This window comes from Coturnix japonica, chromosome 2 (genome assembly GCF_054131305.1).
Source record: "Coturnix japonica strain WE chromosome 2, WE-NBRP24, whole genome shotgun sequence".
NCBI classification, from domain to species: Eukaryota; Metazoa; Chordata; class Aves; order Galliformes; family Phasianidae; genus Coturnix; species Coturnix japonica.
The window spans coordinates 61,560,366-61,582,341 of NC_140664.1; the positions used below are offsets into that span (position 1 = coordinate 61,560,366).

Sequence of the window (21,976 nt, forward strand, 5' to 3'; positions counted from 1 at the left end):
ACCTTGTAAGCCCGGAACGCTGGCGCCGGGCAACGGGGTGGGGAAACTGCGAAAAGGAACATCCGGCGCCGAGGCTGTGTGCTTGTCCGTGTCGCGTTGCGCAGGTTTTATTTCTTTTTCTCTCCGCCTGTTCTGCATCGTGCCGGCCGGGACATGTACCGGCAGAGTTTCCGACCCCCGACGCCTCCGTACGCGGGCGGCGGGTTCCGGAGCCCTCCCTCCGGCGGCGGCGGTCCCGTGCCCCCCTCGCCGCGGGGCTACGGCAGTCCGCGTCACACGCCGCCCTACGGCCCGTGGCCTGGGCCTTACGGCGGCGGGCTCTCGCCCCGAGACCCCGGCTGCGGCGGCGGCGGGCGGTTCGGGAGCCCGTCGCCGGGGGGGCAGACCCCGCGCAGGCCGCAGAGCGCCAGCCCCCGCTACCCGGCTGCCCGCGGCGGCAAGTCCCCGGTCGGAGCTGCCCCACACCTGCAACAGCACAAGCGCTCGCCCGGGGGCTACCAGAGGCACTACCAGGTATGGGGCAGGGCGCCGAGGGGAGGGAGCGAGCGAGCGAGCGGCGGGCAGAGCACGGCCGGGGCTGGGAGTGAGTGGCAGCTCCGTCCTCCGGGGAAAGGGACTCACACCGCGCTCAGCGACGTCTGCCCTCCGTCATTAGGAAAAATGGAGAGACCCCGGTGAGGGAAAGGGCCCCTAGGCTGCCCGAGGCCTAGTACCAGGATACGAGGGCTTCCTTCCTCCTAACATTCTGGCACGGGAGGGTGGAGAGAGAATCGTATACCAACTAAGACTGCAGTAAGCGTCTCTGTCCCTTGTATTTACTTCCCTTTGGTCTTTTCCTCTTAAAACAGCCATGAAGCACTGTTTTCCTTGTCAGTGCTGACTGATATTGCAGGAGCTGCCCTGTGCACATGCAAAAGTGCTCTGGGACAGACTTAGAAGTGAGGCATAATCTGCTAAAGAGAAATAAGCTGAGGTTCCCCTAAACAGAAAGGAGAGCATCTGCTGGGATCACAACATGCCTTTTACGAGTCCTTGCCTTGCACTGAAAGCTTCCATTTACAGAAGGTTGTTTTATCAAGAGTTAGCAGTAACTGGCTCAGTGAGTTACACTGTTAATCAAGGTGGCATACTTGGTGTGTGACTGGTAGTACAGGTAGGGATAACAGATCCTGAGATACCACACTCTCCTGTATAAAGCCAGATATGTCTGTGTTAGGGAACCCTCAAAAGTGTAAGAAATATCACATGCTGTACAGACCATGGTAAAACTTTCAGGTGCTCCTGATGATGCTTTGAAGTGTAAAATGAAGTCAAATCTTAATACAGACTACTTAAATCTTAATGTGCCTGCATTACATAGTGACAGTTCCAAATCCTTTTGCTGCTAGTGCTAGTCAGAAGTGTTTCTACCAGGTTCTGTGAGCAGGAAGAGTCTCATAGTCTCAATCTTTGGTGTTAAGAAAGAAGCCTGACATAAAGAAGCTTGAATCCAGTCGCAGGGTGCCATATTTTCGCTTCTCTTCTTCTGCAGACCTTGTGAGTAGTTTAAAAGCATTGACCTGAATGCAGTGCTTCTTAACACTTAGACATTTGTCTGACTGCAGCTTTGCCTAGGACTAAGGTAACGTGTGCAAGTACTTCTACATGCGTACACGTGGGTTATTTTGCTTGGGAAGAAATAGAGATAGTCATGGAGGGAGGAAATCTCAAAACCATGAGTCCTCTTTTTTTTTTTTGAGGTGTGCAAGAATGTCCATCCACGAGCCCATGAGTGGATTTCAGTAGAGGGATTTTGTTGCATGTTCTGAACATCACATTTCTTTAGAGGGGTTGTCCCCTTGTCTTCTGCAGATGCTATTGTTAAGCTAACTATCGTACTCCTAAAATTCCTGATGTTAATGTCACCTTTGAGATGAAAATATTAAGTGACCCCTTAAAAATCTCATACTGAAATCCAAAAGACAGTTCCTACTTCAGTGTTCTGTGTGATGCCATGTTGCTAGTATTCTACACTCACTTTTGCACTTTGAGCAGAAAGAACAGAAAACTTAAAGAAAAACTTTCACGTGGGGAATGTTTTACTGAGCTTTCTGTTTTTCCACAGGGATGCACCTGCTTCTAAATTTTATGACAAGTCTGTTGAATCTCACAAATATCACCTCTTAGCATAAATTTGTTAACTGGAAAAAGGTACTGCGATTACGTTGGCCATTTCCTTAAGGAAAGTTCAGCGAGGAAAGGTTATTGCCACTAACAACAGCAAAATAAAATTAGATTTTTAAGATATCATTGGCTTGAATTTTACTTATACAGGTAGGGCTGTGTGTTTTCCTTTTCCACAGGCCTCTAATGTAAGGAATCACCTCTTGATTTTTTTCCCTAAAGAAAATAAAAAATGGAAAATGTGTTTATGTATTTAAATTTAATGCTTATTGAAAGTTTTTTTATTTTGTATGATGCAGTAATACATAACAATCTAGTGATGCTAGATGTCAAGCATGTAAAAAACTTCAGCATTGTTATGGCCTGCATTATATTGTAATGAAATTTAGAGTTATAAATCTGTCCAAAAGAGTCTTACCATTGAATTAGTTTCTTCTATCACTGAATTTATTACAGATAATTATGTTGATCAGTCCAGCTTTCCTCTGAGAGCTGTGGATTACACATAACACTAAAAACACTCCACATTTAAACAGTGTAGGTGTCATGGGGTTTTTATTAGACATTATGTTTATGTGTTTTTTATTTGGAATACTGTGTATTGTATAAAGCATACTGTGTATGCTTTACTGTTAGCATGTTTGCATAAATAATATTAATGCCATTTTTGCTAGCACATATTGACTCGACTTCTTGTCCTTTAAAAAGTGTTTTAGATGTATACTGACCTTATCCTCATGCTTTTGGTATTATATACTTCATAAAATAATTGGCTGTGATGAAACATTAGAAACAAATGTCCTGCAAATTGCACATGGATGTTCCCATATTTAGTTGTATATCCACCATAATCAATCTTTAGAAATTCTATAGAAATGGTTATTGGGACCACACAAGCAGGCTCCTGGCAGAGTACTTTTTCAGAAATAGGTTCCATACTAAACTGTTTCAGTGCCCTCAGTCTAAGCACAGGGGGCTTCACTTTATGGCAGCCTTGCTCCATTTTACCCAGAAATTGCTTTATATAGTTATATATAGTTATATTATGTAGCGGATACTAGTTAGTCAGTTACTTCTAGTCCAAAAAAAACCACCACCTCTAATCCTTGTTTTTACAGTCAGAAGCTGGCATTAACCTCAAGGAATCCTGTTCTTAGGCATTCACAATGTAACAGGCATGTTTTTAGACTAACAACAGCGTATCTGTAATATTATTTGTTTAACTTTGGTTAAAACAAACCAGCTTAAATGAATGTAGCTTTAGACAAAACTTTGCTTTTTAAGGAAGCGAATTTGAGGAAAGGATCAATAGATGATGTTGGGAGAAAAACATTACAGTAATTTGCTTCATCTTAGCCCTCTTTAAGTTGCAGACCCTAGCAGATTTCTGAAAGCAATTGTGGGGTCCGTGACCTTTGGAAGAAATAAAATATCAAAAGCCTCCAGACAAAATAATTTCCTTTCATGTAATGCCTGTTTAATTTCCATCAAGATTTGTATATTAAAAGAAAGTCATCTTAAGTTTCACAAACACTAATTTGATTAAAGCAAAGTGTTTCTCAGTGTTCCTCAGGTCATTTGTAGCAATTTGCCTTATGTACAGCTATGCTCAATCTTCAGTACTGAATATCCGACTTCTACTCTTGTGGACGTAATCAATGTTTCCTCAGACTCCTCACTGTTTTGTTGTGCAGCTTTTGAGTTAGATATGTTGTTAACTGAAGTTGCTTATGAAAAATAGCTTTTCTGTAGTTATGTATTAGTATGATGAAAATGCATTTTGAAGAAGACCAGATTTTATCCTGGTAAATCACAACTGATTAATATATAATAAAGCCAATTTCTTTTGAGTGGAAGCAGCAGGTGAAAGCTAATAGTTATTGTTTGAAGATTATTCATTATAAGCTTCAAAGCTCTACTGCATTAGAAGGAAACTTAGTTTGAATTAGTCTATTAAATGTTTCTTTACTTGATGGTTTTCTTCCAAAGGGATCACCCAGGACATCTACTCCATTTGGTACAGCGCATGGCAGAGAGAAAAGAGAGTCTAATGATGTGGAAAACTATTACAGACCTTCAATGCTTGAGGACCCATGGGCTGGCCTAGAGCCAGTTTCTGTCACAGACATAAACCTGCAGTACAGAAGTGAGCAAACAACATATCCTGGTAAAAAAGGGAGGTATTTCAGTTAACACTTTTAAAGGCCAAATAACTCCATCCTGCCAGGAAAACTTTGGGACAAAATCTTTTTATTTACACAAAATGAACAGTAGTAAAGGTCTTGGTTAATGCTTATATTTTATCACATCCACCTTTTATCCATTTTTTTTTTAATTATTATTATTATTATTATTATTTTAATTGCATTGGAAATTTTTATGTATGGGGAGGGAAAAAAAAATGGTAGGATGAGTTACCTCTCTGGCTACGTGGAAGTGCCTACCAGCTTTGAAGAACAAAATGTTCTTTAATCACCAGCGAGATTTGTGACTGTCAAAACATATATTTATCTCTTCCATGCCAGATTGTTAGCTTTTTATTGTAAACTCCTTTAAATAATGGTATTTTTTTATGTTTCAGCATTTTTAGAATGAAGTAACTTGGAAATAAAGTAAACATTTTGTAAATCCTTGTTTTGTAATGTATAAAGATTATTTTAGGACTTTCGTTAAGGCGTACTGATTAACAGAAATAGTACTAGTTATATTAGGTGACTTTGTAAATGTGCTTGTATGCTGTAGTTAACATCTGACTTTGTGCATAGTATTTTTTGTTAATTGTAGTGCAATGTGAAACTGAAACATGACTTTAGCCATCTCAGGAAACAGATGTGTTGTCTTATAAATGTTTAATTTGTTGAACCAGACCTTGAATCCTAAACATTATTCTGTAATATTTACTTCTGTATCTCAAAAAAAGAAAAAAGCTTTTGAAAGAAGATTACATGTTTCTGGATTATAACCAAGTCTGTGGCAATTTTAGGCTAAACAACACAAAATATGAGAATTAAATTAAAATGTATTTTCTGGATTTACCTTTAGATTAGCATAGAATGAATGGAACTTTGTTGTACGGTTGACGTTAGTACGTTAATAGCATCTTATTTTTGTTCTCCTCTGGCTTTTTAATTTTTTACCTACAGCTGGCATCTTTTTCTAGAGAATTGTTGTTTTCAGTGTGTTTATTTTTATCTTGAAGAGGAAAACAATCAGGTTTTTGTCTTTTTTGTTTCTGTGTATGGAATATCCATTCTTAAATTCACTAGTGAATATCATAAGTTAGTGCAAGTAAGGAATAGTTCCAGCTGTAGGCATGCTCTTTACATGCAGTGTTAAGTGCGCAGTGGATATCTAAAGTGTTGTTTGACCCTATTGTTATTTGTTGATTATTGCTTCTAGGCGCTACGTGGAAGATGAAAACTCAGTTAACTAAGTAACACTAGTTCAGTCTTCAAAACATATTTATTTTCTTTTAAGCTTATCTACTTCACAGAAAACTAGAAAATATTTTTGTAATCATGAAGCATGGTTATGTGGAATAGCGTGGGAATTGCATTATGTTGTTCTGAGTATTTTTTTTTTTTGCTGAGCTACAGTAGTCCTGTAGTGCTACTTGGTCTGTTTCATTACAGAGTATCTTTGCTTAATACCACCTTCAGGAACAACTTAAAACTGGAGGGGGGACTGTGTGTGGGTGGGTGACTAGTTAGAACATGCTAGCTGAGTCTTAAACTTTTATGACTGTAACCTAAAGTTTTTCGCTTGTTTTTCTTCAATTGGACTTTTTGTTTGTTCTAGTACTATATCCAAAAGGCTGCTCAGAGAACTGAGAACATAATGCCTGCTTGATATCACAAGTTCTTAAATCATCATCCCCGAATCAAAACTGTCATTTCCATTGCAACTGTCAGTATTCGTATCTGTAACGCATACCAGCAGAACTGAAATTATTTGATTACTTGTACAAACTCTACAGAATTTAAAGTAATTCAATTATGTCATTTTGAATTATAGAATATAAAGTTTTCTTTCTTTTTACCTTTGCAGGTTCTGTAAAGCTCACAAAGTTATAGAGTGATTAACTGAGTCATCTTTTTTGTAACTTTTCTCCTTTGCGATTCAACGCACTTTACTTTTTGTAATGTGTTTGATGATCTCATGGAAGTAGATCAGATAGTACCTGATGTTTTAAGAGAGTAAAGTTATTATGTGTTCCCAGTGAGACATGAGAAGAAACTGGGTTTAGAAAGGAGAAAGGAAAAGGATTCATGACAGAACAGAGACTGTTAGAGACGGAACTCTTTTTACAGTAACAAATATCAGCTGTCCTTGCACACTGCAAAGATGCATTTTTTTTTTATTTTGGCTTTCCAGTTGACCAAGGGATCAAAGCCAGTCACCTCTGGTAATAAATGTTTGCTCCTGGAGCAGGGTGTCAGACATCAGTGAAGGTAAATGTTCCAGAAAGTGAAGTCAGGAAACAATCTTGAAGCGCTGCTTAATCAGTACAGGCTTTCCACAGTGCCATCTTTTAAGCTGCTGCACCAGTGCACTTCAGGATATGACCCAACAATTAAAAGTACATCACACTGCTAAAGACTCCTATAATTTGGTCAAGAATCTGCAAGGAATTTAGATGTAATAAGGATACTAAACTCGTCACACCATACCAGAAACTTTAAAGTGATTCAACTTTCTGTCTTCCAGGAGAAATTCTGAAATTACAATAACATTTCAAAATGTTGTTGGATAGCTGTAAAATGCATGAACACATGCTTAGAACCATAAATATAAAAAAATAAATATTAAAGCCAGACTAAACTTTGCCCGGTATTTTGTTTCAGTTTTGTTTGTTCGGGTTTTTTTTTCTATGATAGCCAGGAAACTAGAGCACTTAACTTGCTGATTTTTGTCCCTTTTCCCATATGGCAAACATTCTTTCTCCCACATGTTTCTAATGAAGATAGGATATATCACTTCCTCATTTGTTTATGAAGCCTCTTCTTAGCACCAGTATAGTTCTGGAAGTAGTATTTGATGATAAGGAAAAAAACCAAAACATCTGAAATGCATCCTTACTTCATGAGCCCATGAAACAGAATAGTTTCTCTGTCTCGCTGATGAAGGTATTCTTCTGTAATGAGAACACTTAAGAACTTGGGTGTTATGCTTTTTTCAGCAGACTTTAAGGTAAGTCATTTAACTCTTCAGAAGTTTGGATTAATAATCATTCTGTCCATTCAGTTTTGTTTGCGTTCTTTGTCCATTGAGATTTATTTTCCATTCAGTCACAGTAAAAGGAATTGCATAACTCACTGCTAACTCTATCAAAAAATAAAAATAAAAAAATCTGTAATTCTATTTGCTAGCTGCTGTGCTCAATGATGAGCTGCATATGACAGTTAGACTACTGAATTAATTCGAGTACAATTCTGTGTGACATGGTAACACAGCAGGTGAGGAGGAATCCCAGCTTGTGTACAACAGTTCTTCAGAGGTGGTTCAAGTTTGGGTTTTCACTGCAGCTTTATGATCCAGAATAGTAACTTTTGTCTGGCACCGAAGATGCACTGTTTTACACTGAAATTGTAAAACAAGCTATTTAGAAAGTTACATTTCAATTTAAATGGGGTTTTAAAGTTTGTATTAAACTTTAAAAAAAAACAACTAGCATTAATACACTGAGGTTTACCATTTTTCTAATGTAAAAACTGGAAACACATTGCAGAGGAAATGCTTCTGATCAGCAGAATGGGTAACTGCTTCTGCAGTCAGGCTTTTTTCCTGTTGAGGGTATCTTTGTATGCTCTTCAATTTATGTGTGTTTATTAGAAACCTGGCAGAATAAGCATACGTTTTATGTATAGTCTACAAGTATCTATTCTCTAGCTCCCTCCTAAAGGAAAGTTATTGTAGTCTGTTTGGCTTTTGAGTTATACTTAGGAGTAGTCTTGTTGACATCATAGGCTTTTACTCATGCACCCAACGTCTAACAAACATTAAAGTTTGAAAATTATCACCCATTGGTCTGTCATTGCTGTCATTGCTCTTTACAAACTATGCAGTGAGCTACTGTGTCTTGCAATTGCTGTGAATTCTGTATCATACATGTGCTTTTTATATATGCGCCAAGCCTGTCATGCATGGAATTCAATTTATGTTTTTAAGCTACATTTTCCTAAATTCTTAAGAGTAGATATTTTGTTCTCCTTTCCCCAAATTTTCCTTCCTTCCAACTTGCTTATATTTGGAAGTTAAATGGAGGATTGCATCCACTGATTGCTGAAGAATCAAGTAATGATTTCTGTGTCCCAGTCCCCCAGAAGTTTGTGTGCGAGCAGACATAGGTAATGTAATTTCAGATGACACAACTTCTTCTATTCAAAGGAAGGAAATTGAAGGTATGTGATGAGTAGTATAGTTTGTAGAATTATAGAATGGCCTGGGTTGGAAAGGACCACAATGATCATCTAGTTTTTCCATTCCCTCTTTCAGCAGAACAAAAATTAAGCCAATGCTAATAATACTGAAAATAATACTATCCCACTCCTTAGTAAGACAGAAGAAGGGATAAAATTGAAAGAATTGCACAGTTTCACAGATCACAAGACCATGCTTGTTTGTGTTTTTCTTCTGGAGAAGCACTGACTTGTAACTAATAGCTTCAAGGCTGGCCAGGACATGAACTTTGGACAAAATCACCTAATCACCTCTGTTAAAAAGGAAAATTCTGGTTTATATGAAATACAGAATAAATTTCACAGACCTGAAGGCTGTATTGTTCACTGGATGTGGAAGGCTTTTGGCAGTAGATTAGTGTATATTCCCTTCAATTAGAATAGAAAGTATTCCTGCATTAGATGTTCACATTGCCAGTATTTTAGCAGGGAAGTCATTTTCAAATGTTAAAATTAATTCCCACAGTTGCTTAATTATCAGTATTCAGTTTTTTTCAGGTAAGAGTGACATGAGCATGGATGATTTATTGAATTCATACTTTTATCTTACAGAAGATAGAGGTTTGTTTTATTCAGATGTCAGTCTGAATTCGAGTAGTGGTGGTAGTTGCATACTGCAGGTAGAAGATCTGAGTCTTTTTCATTTCTTACTTGGAAGAGCTTCCATTTTCCAGAAGAGGCTGATACAATTCACACAGGTGTGCTGGGCAAGAGCTATTATAGTGAAGATGCTGGGCTGGAAGCATTTTAGACTGCCATGATCTGCACAGGGCCAGATGCATTGTATGAGCAGAGATGTCACTGTAATTCAGTGTAACCTCTACTTCCACGTTTCCAGACTGCTGGTAGAAGGGAATTTTAACATAGGCAAAACAAGTAAGTATGGCTTCCATCCCCCTGTATTCATTCCTCAAGGGACTCTTCATTTTCTAAGCTTACAGTGAATCACAGCATTAATGGGATGAAGGCTAAAAGGATTTAAATAGCAAAAGAAAATTAGGAAGCAAAGAATTTGATATCAGGTCAGGCTGAAATTTTTAACAATGATTTTATAATGGGGTGCATTTATAAAAGCACTTTTATTGTCAGCAATGATCATGCTGCTTAGTGATGTATTAAAATATATTTAAACCCGGTATCCATGTGTTTTGCCACAGTCTAATTGATGTGTAGTCAAGATAGATGTAAGTTGTTACTGTAAAGTCAGCAAGTGTTTGCTTTGGGTTTAAATACTTGTAACCTGCCTGAGGGAATTGCATGAGTTCAGACTGCTGAACTTGCTGTTGATACATTAGTGTAAATACTTATAAATGGAAGATCAACCCCTTTTTTACACTGATGCAAATCATTCCCCTTTCAAGTATCACATTGAGCTAATGCTGCAACAAGGGAAGAGGAATTAACTTAATTGATAACTTCTGTGATTGATTACAGAGCAGAAACCACAAATGACAGAGCAAATATAAACTTCAAAAAACACTGATTGCCAACTGGGGAGTAATATCAGCAGTAATTGGGTTAAAAGTAGTAGTTGCACAACACTTTTAAAATCAAACCACTGCCTCCTGTGGCTTAATGAAAATTATTAGGTTAATGTGAAATAACGCTTTTGAGTTGTATTCCCATAACAGATGTTAGGAATTAACATGCTGTTATTCCCACAGTGGAGTTGGCAGAAAAGAAGCTTCTTCACTTCTCTGTTGCAATGTCTAGCAACTCTGTATCATCTTGTGTATTTTCTTAAGCTTAGTTAAACTTTGCAGTTGAAGATCTCAGAGGTCTCCAAAAAAAAGGAGAGTAAACACTTGCATACCAGCCAAGAGTACACCTTGTGTTGTTATCCGCAGGAAGGCACCAAGGGTCACATCTATAGATTACATGCCACTCCACATTCCTCAAGCTTTTTTCTTTGTTTGTAAATCTGTAGCAGTCTTCTGGTTGCTATGGCAATTCAATTACACCAAACAAAATGATTTGGTTGTTATTTCCAGATGCTAAGAAAGCAGTATGTTGAGAATCATAGAATTACCCAGGTTGGAAAAGACCCTGAAGATCATCAAGTCCAACCGCAGCCTAACCAGTACCCTAACTCTAAAAACCCTCCACTAAATCATATCCCTGAGCACCACATCCAAACGTCTCTTAAACACATCCAGGGATGGTGATTCAACCACCTCCCTGGGGAGTATATTCCAGTACCTAACTACCCTTTCTGTAAAGAAGTTCTTCCTAATATCCAACCTAAACTTGCCCTGGCGCAACTTGAGGCCATTTCCCCTTGTCCTGTCACCTGTCACCAGTGAGAAGAGACTTGCCCCACTCTCACTGTAAGAACCTTTCAGGTACTGGAGGAGGGTGATAAGGTCTCCCCTCAGCCTCCTTTTCCCCAGACTAAATAGCCCCAGCTTCCTCAGCCTCTCCTCATAGAGCTGATTCTGCAAGCCCTTCAGGAGCCTCGCTGCCCTTCTCTGGACCTACTCCAGTACCTCCATGACTTTCCTGTGCTGAGGTGCCCAAAACTGAACACAGTACTCGAGGTGAGGCCTCACCGATGCTGAATACAGGGGCAGGATGACTTCCCTAGTCCTGTTCACCACACCATTCCTCATACAAGACAGGATGCCATTGGCCCTCTTGGCCACCTGGACACACTGCTGGCTCATATTCAGCCAACTGTCCATCAGCACACCAAGGTCCCTTTCCATCTGGGAGCTTTCCAGCCACACTTCCCCAAGACTGTAGGGTTGGCTGGGGTTGTTGAGACCAAAATGCAGGACCCGACACTTGGCCCTATTGAAACTCATGCCGTTAACCTTGACCCATTGATCAAGTCTATCCAGGTCCCTCTGTAGTGCCCTTCTCCCCTCAAGCAGATCAACACTCCCTCCCAACTTTGTGTCATCTGCGAATTTACTGAGGGTGCACTCAATCCCCTCATCCAGATCATCAATGAAGATGTTAAACAGAAGCAGCCCAAGCACCAAGCCCTGGGGGACGCTGCTTGTGACCAGCCACCAACTGGATTCCACTCCACTGACCACAACTCTGGGCCCGGCCATCCATCCAGCTCTTCACCCAGTGGAGCATGCACTCATCCAAACCATGGGCAGCCAGCTTCTCTACCAGAATGTTATGGGGGACAGTGTTAAAGGCCTTACTGAAGTCCAGGCAGACCTCATCAGCAGCCTTACCTTCATCTACCAAGTGAGTCACCTTGTCATAGAATGAAATCAGGTTAGTCAGGCAGGATCTACCGTTCATTAATCCATGCTGGCTAGGCCTGATCCCTTGGCTGACGTTTAGTTGTTGAGATTATCCTTTCCATAACTTTCCCAGGCACCGAGGTGAGACTGATGGGCCTGTAGCTGCCAGGATCGTCTTTCTGGCCCTTTTTGAAGACAGGTGTCAATCGCAGCCTTCAATCCACCGGGACATTCCCAGTCAGCCAAGACTGCCGAAAAATTATGGCAAGTGATTTGGCAACCATATCTGCCAACTCCCTCAGCACTCTAGGGTGCAAACCATCTGACCCCATGGACTTATAAACATCCAGCTTTTGAAGCAGGTCCAGCACCTTCTCATCGCAGATCACGCAGGGCTCATTTTGTTCCCCCTTCACATCTACCAGCACAGGTGGCTGTGTTTCCAAGGAGTTACAAGCATTACTATTAAAGACTGAGGCAAAGAAGGTATTAAGTACCTCAGCCTTATCCTGATCCTCAGTGACCTAGTTGCCCTCAGAATCCAACAAGGGATGGAGATTTTCCCTAGCCTTCCTCTTGCCGTTGATGTGTTTATAAAAATATTTATTATTCTCCTTAACTTTAGCAGCCAAGCTCAGTTCTAGCTGTGCCTTGGCTTTCCTAATTTTCTCCCTGCACAGCCTCACTACATACCTGTAATCCTCATAAGTAGCTCGCCCACTCTTCCAGAGACTGTAAACTCTCTTTTTGTTCTTGAGATCAAGCAAAAGATCTTTGGTCAGCCAGCCCAGCCTCTTCGCCCGTTGGTTCGTCTTTCGCGATTTTGGGACAGTCAGCTCCTGTGCCTTTAGGACAATTTCCTTAAAGTATTCCCAGCCTTCCTGGGCTCCCACACTCTCCAAAGTTACCCCCCAGGGGACCCTCTCAACCACGGTTCTAAGGAGGTTGAAGTCTGCCCTCTGGAAGTCCAAGGTGGCAGTTCTGCTGACTCCCCTCTGTGGTTCAACAAGGATCGAGAAATCTAGCATTTCATGATCACTTTGTCCCAGACGGCCTTCAGCCTTTACATCCCCCACCAGACCTTCTCTGTTAACAAACAGCAGGTCCAGAATTTTGCTTCCCCTCGTCAGCTCCTGACGTTAATAGCCAGCAACAACAACATGTTTGCAGGCTGTTTAAACTGCCATGGCTGTGTCAGCTCCACTCCTGATGCCTCAGGAGCCTGCCTACAGCTGACAGCTCCCCAGCACAGGCAAAATGTTACTGCCTTCAGAAAAACCTTAAAAAAAAGCTTTTCGTAAGGAGAAAGAGCTTTTCTTTTGGCTTTTTCTACTTGAGATCCCTCGCCCAGCACAGTCTTACCTGCTCTGTAGCTAGTCTCCACCGTAAATGACCAGTGGCATTTAAAAATTGTGGCTGTTTTCAAATGAGTGAACTGCCAAATCACATCTCTGTTGAAACTGAAGCTTATGCTATGAACAGTATTCTTGTACTTAGAATAACTTCTTAAATAAAGTTCCAAGTATATAGAAAGCATGCATGAAGAACCTTTCAATCTCTGTTTTCAGGATTTCTGTTACATCTGGTTATGTTCTCTGACGACCTTTAATTTCCTTTCAGAATGATCACTGCATGGTCTGTACATTGATTCTTCTGTAGCCTATCACCCTCACTGCTATGAGGTGAGGAAGAAATAGTATTCTCTATGCTTTGTACATGGTTGAAACTTTCCCTGGTTTAATTTCACTGAGCTATAAGGAAGCAGGTGACACAGCTCTCCTTCCATTAGTCAGATCTCTATCATTTATCTTACAGATTTTTTAACACATACAAACATCCTTTACATTCACTCAGAGAAAATACCTTAATCACATTGAGTTACCTTGACTTTCTCTCTTCTAATTGTTGTGTACTCCTGTTTTTTGTTTTTTTGGTTTTTTTTTGTTGTTGTTGTTTTTTTCCCTACAAAATGTTTTGTGTATCAACTATATCTTGTGGATTTTCCATGGAAATAAGCCTGTTTTTGCTGCCTCTTCTTTTAGAACATGCTTGATATGTCCTTCTGCGTTCTACTCTACCTAGTCATCTGCTGGAGCATTAGGTGGAATTGGTACCACTCAGCCATACAGCATCACAGTTCACTAAAGCTTCTTGGTTTATAGTGCTGGAGGTGATAGAACTACTTCAACAAGTAGAATCATGTAGTCATTGAATGGTGTGAGTTGGAAGGGGTCTTGAGGTTCATCTAGTTCAACCTACCTGCTGTGGATTGGTTGCCACCCACTAGATCAGGTTGCCCAGGACCCCATTCAACTTGGCTTTGAGTGCCTCCAGGAATGTGGCCTCACTACCCTCTAAGGAAAAAATTTCAATATCTAACATAAGTCTCCCTTCTTTCAGTTTAAGACTGTTTTCCCTTGTCCTGTCACTGTCAGACTGTATAAAAAGTCAATCCACCTCTCATTTATAAGCTCCTTTCATGTACTGAAAGGCTGTAGTAAGGTGTCCCCAAAGCTTTCTCTTTTTCTAGGCAAAACAAACCCAACTCTCTTGTCCTGTCTCCATAGGTGATGTGCTTCAGCCCTCTGATCATCCTTGGGGCCCTCTTCTGAACTTGCTCCAACAGGTCCACGTCCTTTTCTTTATGCTGGAGGTCTCGGATATGAATGCAGTACTGCAAATGGAGCTGAGTAGAAGTGAGCAGTCACCTCCCTCGCCCTGCTAACCACACTGCTTTTGGTGCAGCCCAGGATACGGTTTGCTCTCCAGGCTGCAAGCATATGCTGCTGGCTCACATTGAGTCTTTCATCAGTGAACATCCTAATGTCCTCATCAGCACTGTTCTCAATCCGTCATCTGCCCAGCCTGTATTGGTGCTTGGGATTGTGCAGTGGGAGCCTTACAAGGCAGGCATGCCCATACCAGTAATAGTAAAAATTGTTTTCTAAACATAAAATGAAATCTGGTGTTCAGATCTGTCTGAATATTGCAAGGATAGAGGCAAAGTTGCTGTAGGAAGACAACAGGAAAAGAACATAAGAAAAGGATATGGGAAAGCTGTTATGTAGATCCCATTCTTCCTCTTTGCTTCCCAGCTCACCTGCCTCTTAAGTACTCTTCATATACTCAGCATAGCTATATACACAAGCATACATACCCAAATACACCCAAAACTCAATATATATATGTATACTGAAGTAGTAAAACCTTGATGGGAGACAGCTGGAGGGAAGAAGGGAAGAAAGCTATTTCATGGAAGTGTAAAATGAGGCACTCTCTCCCTTCAGCAGCCCCAGAGCATGCTATTTTTCAGTACATGAATGATAAGAAAGCAGGTGTGTGTTTCAGAAAGAAGTGAGTTTTAAGCAAAAATTAAAAGTCTGTGTCCATAGGGACTTTTCAGTCTATGTCATTTACTATAAATTTAAAAAGAACATTCAGCTTTAGTCCAGTTACAGTTACTTTAGTACTAAATTCTATTTCAGAGGCTTTTAAATTGCCAGAAGATGTGCTGCAAAACAACTTTCTTCTGTCTTGTAACTTTCCGGTGTGCAGGTGAAAAAATCCAGTTTCTGGTTTTGCTCTAACTGTACTGATGTATTCCAGAGAAAAACAGCAGAAACACGCCTAATGAAAGTATATACCTTTACTAGCAGTTAGGCTGTTGCTATGTAAGAATCCAAAAACAAATAGTTCAATTTCTGGGGTTACTTGTGGACCGGGGGAAGATCTTCAGCACAGCAAATTTCCCTCTCCAGCACCTCTTGGCAAGAAGACCCTCTATTGTAAGGCTGGCTCCTTAAAAGCACATTCTTTGTTCCCCTTGAGGTTCAGCATCAGCCTCACTCAGTTGTTTCAGCATCAGAAAGCAGAAGTCCACAGTGTGTTGCAGCTCTCCTTTTAAGTGACATCAACGAGTAGAAAGCTGAAGAAAGATATTAAGACCAGCGTTCATTTTTCTGTTTCTTCACAGGCTTTCCCTTTTCTCCATATTCTTTCCACCAGCCATTTCTGTTTTCTTTCCTTAGCTGACATGCCATTTGAATCAGATACTTCTCTCTTCTACTTTGTTCTTAGGACACTTTTAACTCTTTTGTGACTTAAGCAATTCCTAAGTTACCCTTCTCACAGCTATCTGTACCACACAGACTTGTCTGTGCCAGACATTAGCACTGTTCCATAATTCTACTGACAAAGCAGCTCCTCCAACTGCTTTCAAATCAAATTACAGCTTGAATAAAGTGTTTTTTAGACTGAACTTACTGCTGTCTGAAACAGGGAAGCTGTTCAAGTGAGCTTTCCCAAAAGCGAATTTAACAACAGAAGCTGTCAGTCACCTCACTAGTAGTAATTTTAAATTGTAACTTCAATTGGAAAGTCATCAGCAAAGGCACCTCCATTTGCCTGCATCCTCCTCCTTTTTACTTCCTGCACGTTCTTTTCAGGCTCTTGCTTCACTACCTTAGTCCTAAGGTTATGTGGACCCTCTTTGGTTGTTTATTCTTCTCTCCTCCATCATCTCCCTAATTTTTCCTTTTAACTAATTCAAAATTCGAAGCATCTTTCAAAGAGGTAAAGACAAAAGGTTTTCTGGTTACCAACTGAAATCCATGCCTACTGAGTACCAAAGAGTGGTGAAATTAATGCTTTTGATGATGCTAACTTGTTAAGAGTTACAGATTACAGATCTTTTCTTTAAAGCCTGAATTGCACCAACTAAAACTGAATACTGTTCTTATTTGCCCAGTCAGCTATACAGAGATTTCATCAAATCCCAAATCACACTGCCCATCCATCAGTCGGTGCTAGAATGAAATATTTATCTTGACATCCTGCATAATGGCGGGTGGAAACATCACCTAAGATCCTCTGCGTCCAACCAACAACTTCCCTTCAACCGGAGCATACAATACTATCATTGGAAAAAATCTCTGATGTTGGAAGATTTCAGAAGGCAGTCATGTTGGCATCAGTCAATTGATGTTGATCCCCAAGACTAACCTGTCACTTAAAAATCTGCTTTCTGTCTGGAATGGCTTTGTCTAGCGCTAGCTTGCATCAATGGATTATAATTTGCATTTTTATATTGCATTACAGAGTCACACATCAAATTTGTATTAAAGATAGGTGAACAAATAACATTTGAATGTTGTCTGCAGCCATTAAATACAGCCATTAAAGTCACACTGGGGCATGCTTCCAGGTCTGTAATTGTTTCTGTTTCCATAAGCTTTTCTGGTGTTTGTTTTTAGTGATCTGTTAGTTTTTTTAGTGATCTCATTACAATTACTGCAGATTAATAGTCCTCAGCCTGTGTATCACGTTAACCTTAGCTTCAGCCTCGCTCTGGAAGGCAACAGTTGCTCCTTCTCACCGTCACTTCATACTGGCTTCTTGCCTCTTGTTTTGTAAGTGTGACCAACGTCATTGATTGTTTATGTATGTGTGACCTTACATCTAATTGTGTCAAAATATGAAGGTAGTTGCTTAGCATTCCCCGTTGTTCCCTCGTTTCTTCATGCAGTGGTTAGAACAGCATCTAGTAGACTAGCACCTTTCTGAATATCCCAAACACAGACACCGTAACACTCCACATAAAAACCTTCCTTAATTTTACATGCTAGCTACCCCATCCTTGGTGTCTTTGATACATCAAAGCCTTGAAAAGCAGCATTGGCACTCCTTGTCCACCAGGCATAAAGAGCTAGAACAATTTACAGCTTTATTATAACATTTTCCTCTCCAGCCAGGATAAAGAGAGATCTCAGGATGGGAGTGTCCTGGAGCTCCTGCCACAGTGTCCTTCCTGCTTTTAAACCCATGTCAATGAAAAGCCTTCCTGCAGCCACAGAGGTGGTGGTGGAGAGCCTGCATGCCAGACAACCTGCTGCTGCCACCTTTTGCTCCCAAGAATCCACAAATTGGATTAGCGAAACTGACTTAAGTAACTCTATGTCATAGCCCCGGTGACCACAACCGTGTAATCCTTCTGTGAACCTAATGGTACAATTCTTGATTTTAGAATGTTGTACCAAACTCAATGGACTTTTTTGAGAAAAACTGAACAAAAATGTGCAATCTTTGCTGTGTATGGAAGGGAAATTGTGAAGCATAATAAATCTAAGGTACAAGGATCATTAAACTAGAGACACTACATGAAGCTTTCAAGACAAAGTGTATTTTGGTGGAAGTTCGCACCTCTCCACCACTTGTTCTGTGCAAAAGTGCAAACAATCCCTTTTCATCAGATTTAGAAGTGAGTACTCACTCTTAGTTATTTTGCCACTGTGTCATTCCAGACAGGCCACTGCAGATGATTACCCACTACTGAAGGACAGAAGAAAACCAAGTGTTTTATTCATTCCTCCTTCCATTCCCTATTCTTGTTAACCAAGAAAAACTTCCAGAGCAGGTTTTAAATGCACACATGCCAGGAGGACATGTACCAGCAGACAGGATACTGTGCTTTCCAACTCATACCAATTGGAAATGATGCTCTGAGCATCTGTGCTATGACAAGTCATTAAAATGTTTCAGATTCTGATTTACGTCTGCAAAGCTATTTTTGTTTTCCTAAGTACCTTTCAGATTTGCTGCAAAGAATGCAAGTAGACCCAAAAACATTATTTTTAACCAAAGGAAAGAAACCCCTTCTTAGGCTGTTGGTCTGCTAAGGCTTGGGATAGTGGAGTATCTCCAGTGATTTCATAGATAATCCATATTTCTGTATAGTTCGCTGGATCAAGGAGAGCTGAACTTCTATGCCAAATTACACACTTCTATATTTAAACAGAATTTAGTTGCTTTTTTAAAAAATCTATTCAAAAGGTATCTTCAGTCACTGAATAATTAAATGGGAGTACCTGCTGAGTTTAACAGAGGGTTGGATTTCATCTCCAAACTGATGTAAAATCTGCAATGACAGCAGGAACAATTTCACACCAATACAACAGTCTACATTTTTATGCACAATGCTATAGAGATGGAGGTTACAGATTCGAAAGAGCTATAGAGGGATACTTGTATTGCTGAATTTACACTGCAAATGGAAAGGATTTATGCCATGATCAGAAGTGTAGCTCTTTCCAGTGGGAGATTCTCAAGCAATTATCATGGTTAAGCCAGTTTTTAGCTCCGTTAGCCATTAATTTAATGAGTCTTTCTTAATTCTTTCTTATGACCAGTACTTTAGGCGCAGCTGATAGGTGCATAATCCAGCCAAGCACCTACTTCCTCATCTCCTGGAGACAAATGTTTTTCTGCATTTCCAATTAAGGATTCAGACAGCAAAACGTGACAGTGCACCAAAACACAGCGCAGTAAGCTTTCTGTGCCAGGTATTATGAAAGAGAAAAATGATCCATAGGTTGAGGCTTCAAGTCTTCGAGCTTGTTGGCATTTTGTTTTGTTGGTCGGTGAGGTATCTGTTTGTTTTGATGGAAAACTTAGTGCCATGGTCTCTTCCTAGAGCATAAAACTATCGACATAATCATTACAATATTTTTTTCATGTATTTTACTTTCTAGAAGCTACAATAAATAAATCAATAAATGAATAAGTGAATGAATAAATAAATGACCAAGCCTAAAAACAGGAATGCATCATTAGCATTGCCTGAACTCCCAAGGCACTGCATGTAAGAAGCCATGTTGGTTTTCTTTTTTCTCACTGATTTCAGAACAGTTCACATCAACCTGAGCAACTTTCTCACTTATAAAATGGTTTTCAGAACTGTTCTGCAGAGCAGCAGCAACTGCCAGCTTTCCCAGTATGGTTTGAAGCACGCTCTTTACAAAAAGCCAGTTTCCTGGGTCTAACTGCTTGTAGATGTGATGCTGCTGGTGTCCAGGGGAGTAGCTGCTGTTGATGTTTTCCCTCCTGCCCTCTGAAATCCTCCAGCAGTCGGTATCATGCAGCCAAGCAATGGCTCCACTGGAACTCAAGCAGAATTCTCCCATTAAATCATCAGTGAGCAGAAAAGCGCATGCTTCTGCACCCTTCATGCTGGGTTTGCCTTGTTACATTGGTAAATATGTGGGAGGTTGCTCATTGATCCCTTTTTCAAAGAGCAGAAACAGTTCTGAATAATGTTCTCGCTCAAAATACACCTGGAAACAGACTACCTCAGGTTGGGTCAGTGTCAGTGAAGGATCTCAACTCAGTGTTGTTCTGCATGCTAAACTGACTTTCACCATCACCTGCAGCCTCTTACTGTTGTTGCAAGGATGTCTGAAAATATTTCGTCTTGTTGGTGTAACCAACCTCTCTCATACTTTCTCATTTCTTTTCAGTTCAGTGTGTAAATATGGGATGGTTACACCTAAACCACCAGCTGTTGCATGGTAAAGAGTAAAGCCATCTCTGGTTTGTCTTATGGTATAAGCTGAAATAGAGTTGTGTTGATGACAGACTGGGCCTGCAAATTCAATGGGATTTTTTCTTTTGCGTTGTGCCCAAAAGGCAATGTTGTAATTGCAGCTACGGTGTGCAAATAAAAACTCTTACTGCTACATGCATGTCTTTTTTCACTATCCCACATAACTGTGTGTGCTCATTGGGAAGACACAGAGCAGGATCTGCAATCTGTAACAAGAAGCAGTGTGTGGAGAAAAGCATTTACAGCTCCTATAAAAGCCTTCCAGCCTTATGGCGATACCTTTCTGGTGTGGAGCCACCAGACCATCTGTAGAGAAGTCTTTAATCAGTATTTGCTCTTATACATCATTAAATAGATTTCTGTTCACTTCCCTTGTCTTCTGTACTTCTTAGCCTGATTTTTCACCCAGTCAGTGATGAACAATTTTCACCAATAAACGAATAGTTACAGTTGCTGTTCTACAGTAGCAGCACAGTAAGGCAGGGAGGTGCGCACAGCCTGACAGCCCACTGCAGCTCATTGTAACAACTTGATTTATTGGAGAAGTCACAGGGTATGAACAGGCCAAGCAGTGGCGCACGGCAGCAGAGACAACAGCCCCACCTCCCCACAGCACTGGTCCTATACCCTGCATCCTGCAAGCAGCCCACCTCCATCAGCACAGGAGCAGCAAATACTGGAGAAGACAACAAACCCTTTTTTTTTTTTTTTTTTCCAGAAGGAAAAATAGAAGATGAACATGGTGATGTCAGTAATGCAGTCTGTGAAGTTGTTACAAAACAGTATTTGGTTTTTTTGGTTTTTTTTTACACTATTATTATATAAATGTCATTGCATGGGAATAGCAATGTTACTGGTCAAGCACCTCCTCCAGAAAATCCAGAGCTTCCTCCGGCTACCCAAGGATGAGGAGCTCTGTGTTATCTCACCTCAGAGCTTAAGTGCAGAGGGAGACAACTGGTGCTGCACTACACAAACTGAAACATCCCTTGGCTCATCCTTGTGCTTAGTTTTGTAACCCAGGTAGAACCATGGGACATCCCAATTCAGCTCTTTATTGGCTGTGGACACTCTGTGTGACCTCTGACAAATACCATACCCCAGATTCCCAAACAAGTAACAGCAGCACTCCTGTAGCTGCCACCGGCCCAAAGACATGTGGGAAGGGTCATGCTGTGCTGCTGAGAGGCAGACATCCCCTTCTGATAGGAGCCCTTATGGGGAGGGGAACCGCCACACTCAGTTTATGTCAGTTTCTCATTTAGTGATTTTCTCACTCAGAAATACCAGATCTGCCTCCACTCCCTACGAGGAGGATTTCTACAGCAAGTTAGGGCACAGGCTGGCAAGAAGGGGAGAAGAAAGATATATGAGAGAGATTCTTATTGGATGAAATGCCAGACATGTGCATCGTCTGGTAGAGGCTGAAGTGGGTCACTGTAAAAAAAGGGAAAAATGAATAGAAAAGATGGTCCTGGTTTTTTTTGGGGGGTCAACTTTTGGTCTTCCACATGTGGATGAAGATACTTCCCTTGCATTTCACCTGGAAAATGCTCTGAGGTTCCAGTGCTAAGCATGTTCCCTTCTCTGCTTTGGCAGCCATCGCCCCGCATGGCACAGAGCCTGGCCAGCTCCTTGCTGGCTCTGAGGGGCTCCCAGCAGGGATGCAGCTCAAAGGCAAGAGTTTGCTGTGCAGCTCTAAGACCCTTCATACACTTTCTTCTCCATAATCTCCTTCAAACCATTTGAAACAAGAGCAAGGGGGGGAAAAATGC

General features: G+C 40.8%; 1 protein-coding gene across 12 annotated transcripts in view; it reads left to right on the top strand.

The window, feature by feature from the left end:
• The window catches only part of MPLKIP (M-phase specific PLK1 interacting protein), a 27,380-nt gene continuing 5,404 nt past the window's right edge, over positions 1-21,976 (top strand). Inside the window, exons 1-4 of one of the 12 annotated variants that reach the window (XR_014942658.1) lie at positions 154-513; positions 1,532-1,621; positions 2,105-2,190; positions 4,153-4,287. Coding sequence is in view for 3 of the 12 variants with exons in the window: in XM_015854950.3 (XP_015710436.2) it covers positions 154-513; positions 4,153-4,356 (564 nt within the window). In the remaining 9 variants the exon portion in view is untranslated. Of the gene's footprint in view, positions 105-153; positions 514-668; positions 20,568-21,976 lie in introns of those variants that run through there. The other 11 variants (XR_014942657.1, XR_014942659.1, XR_014942656.1 and 8 more) reach the window with 11 other exon arrangements.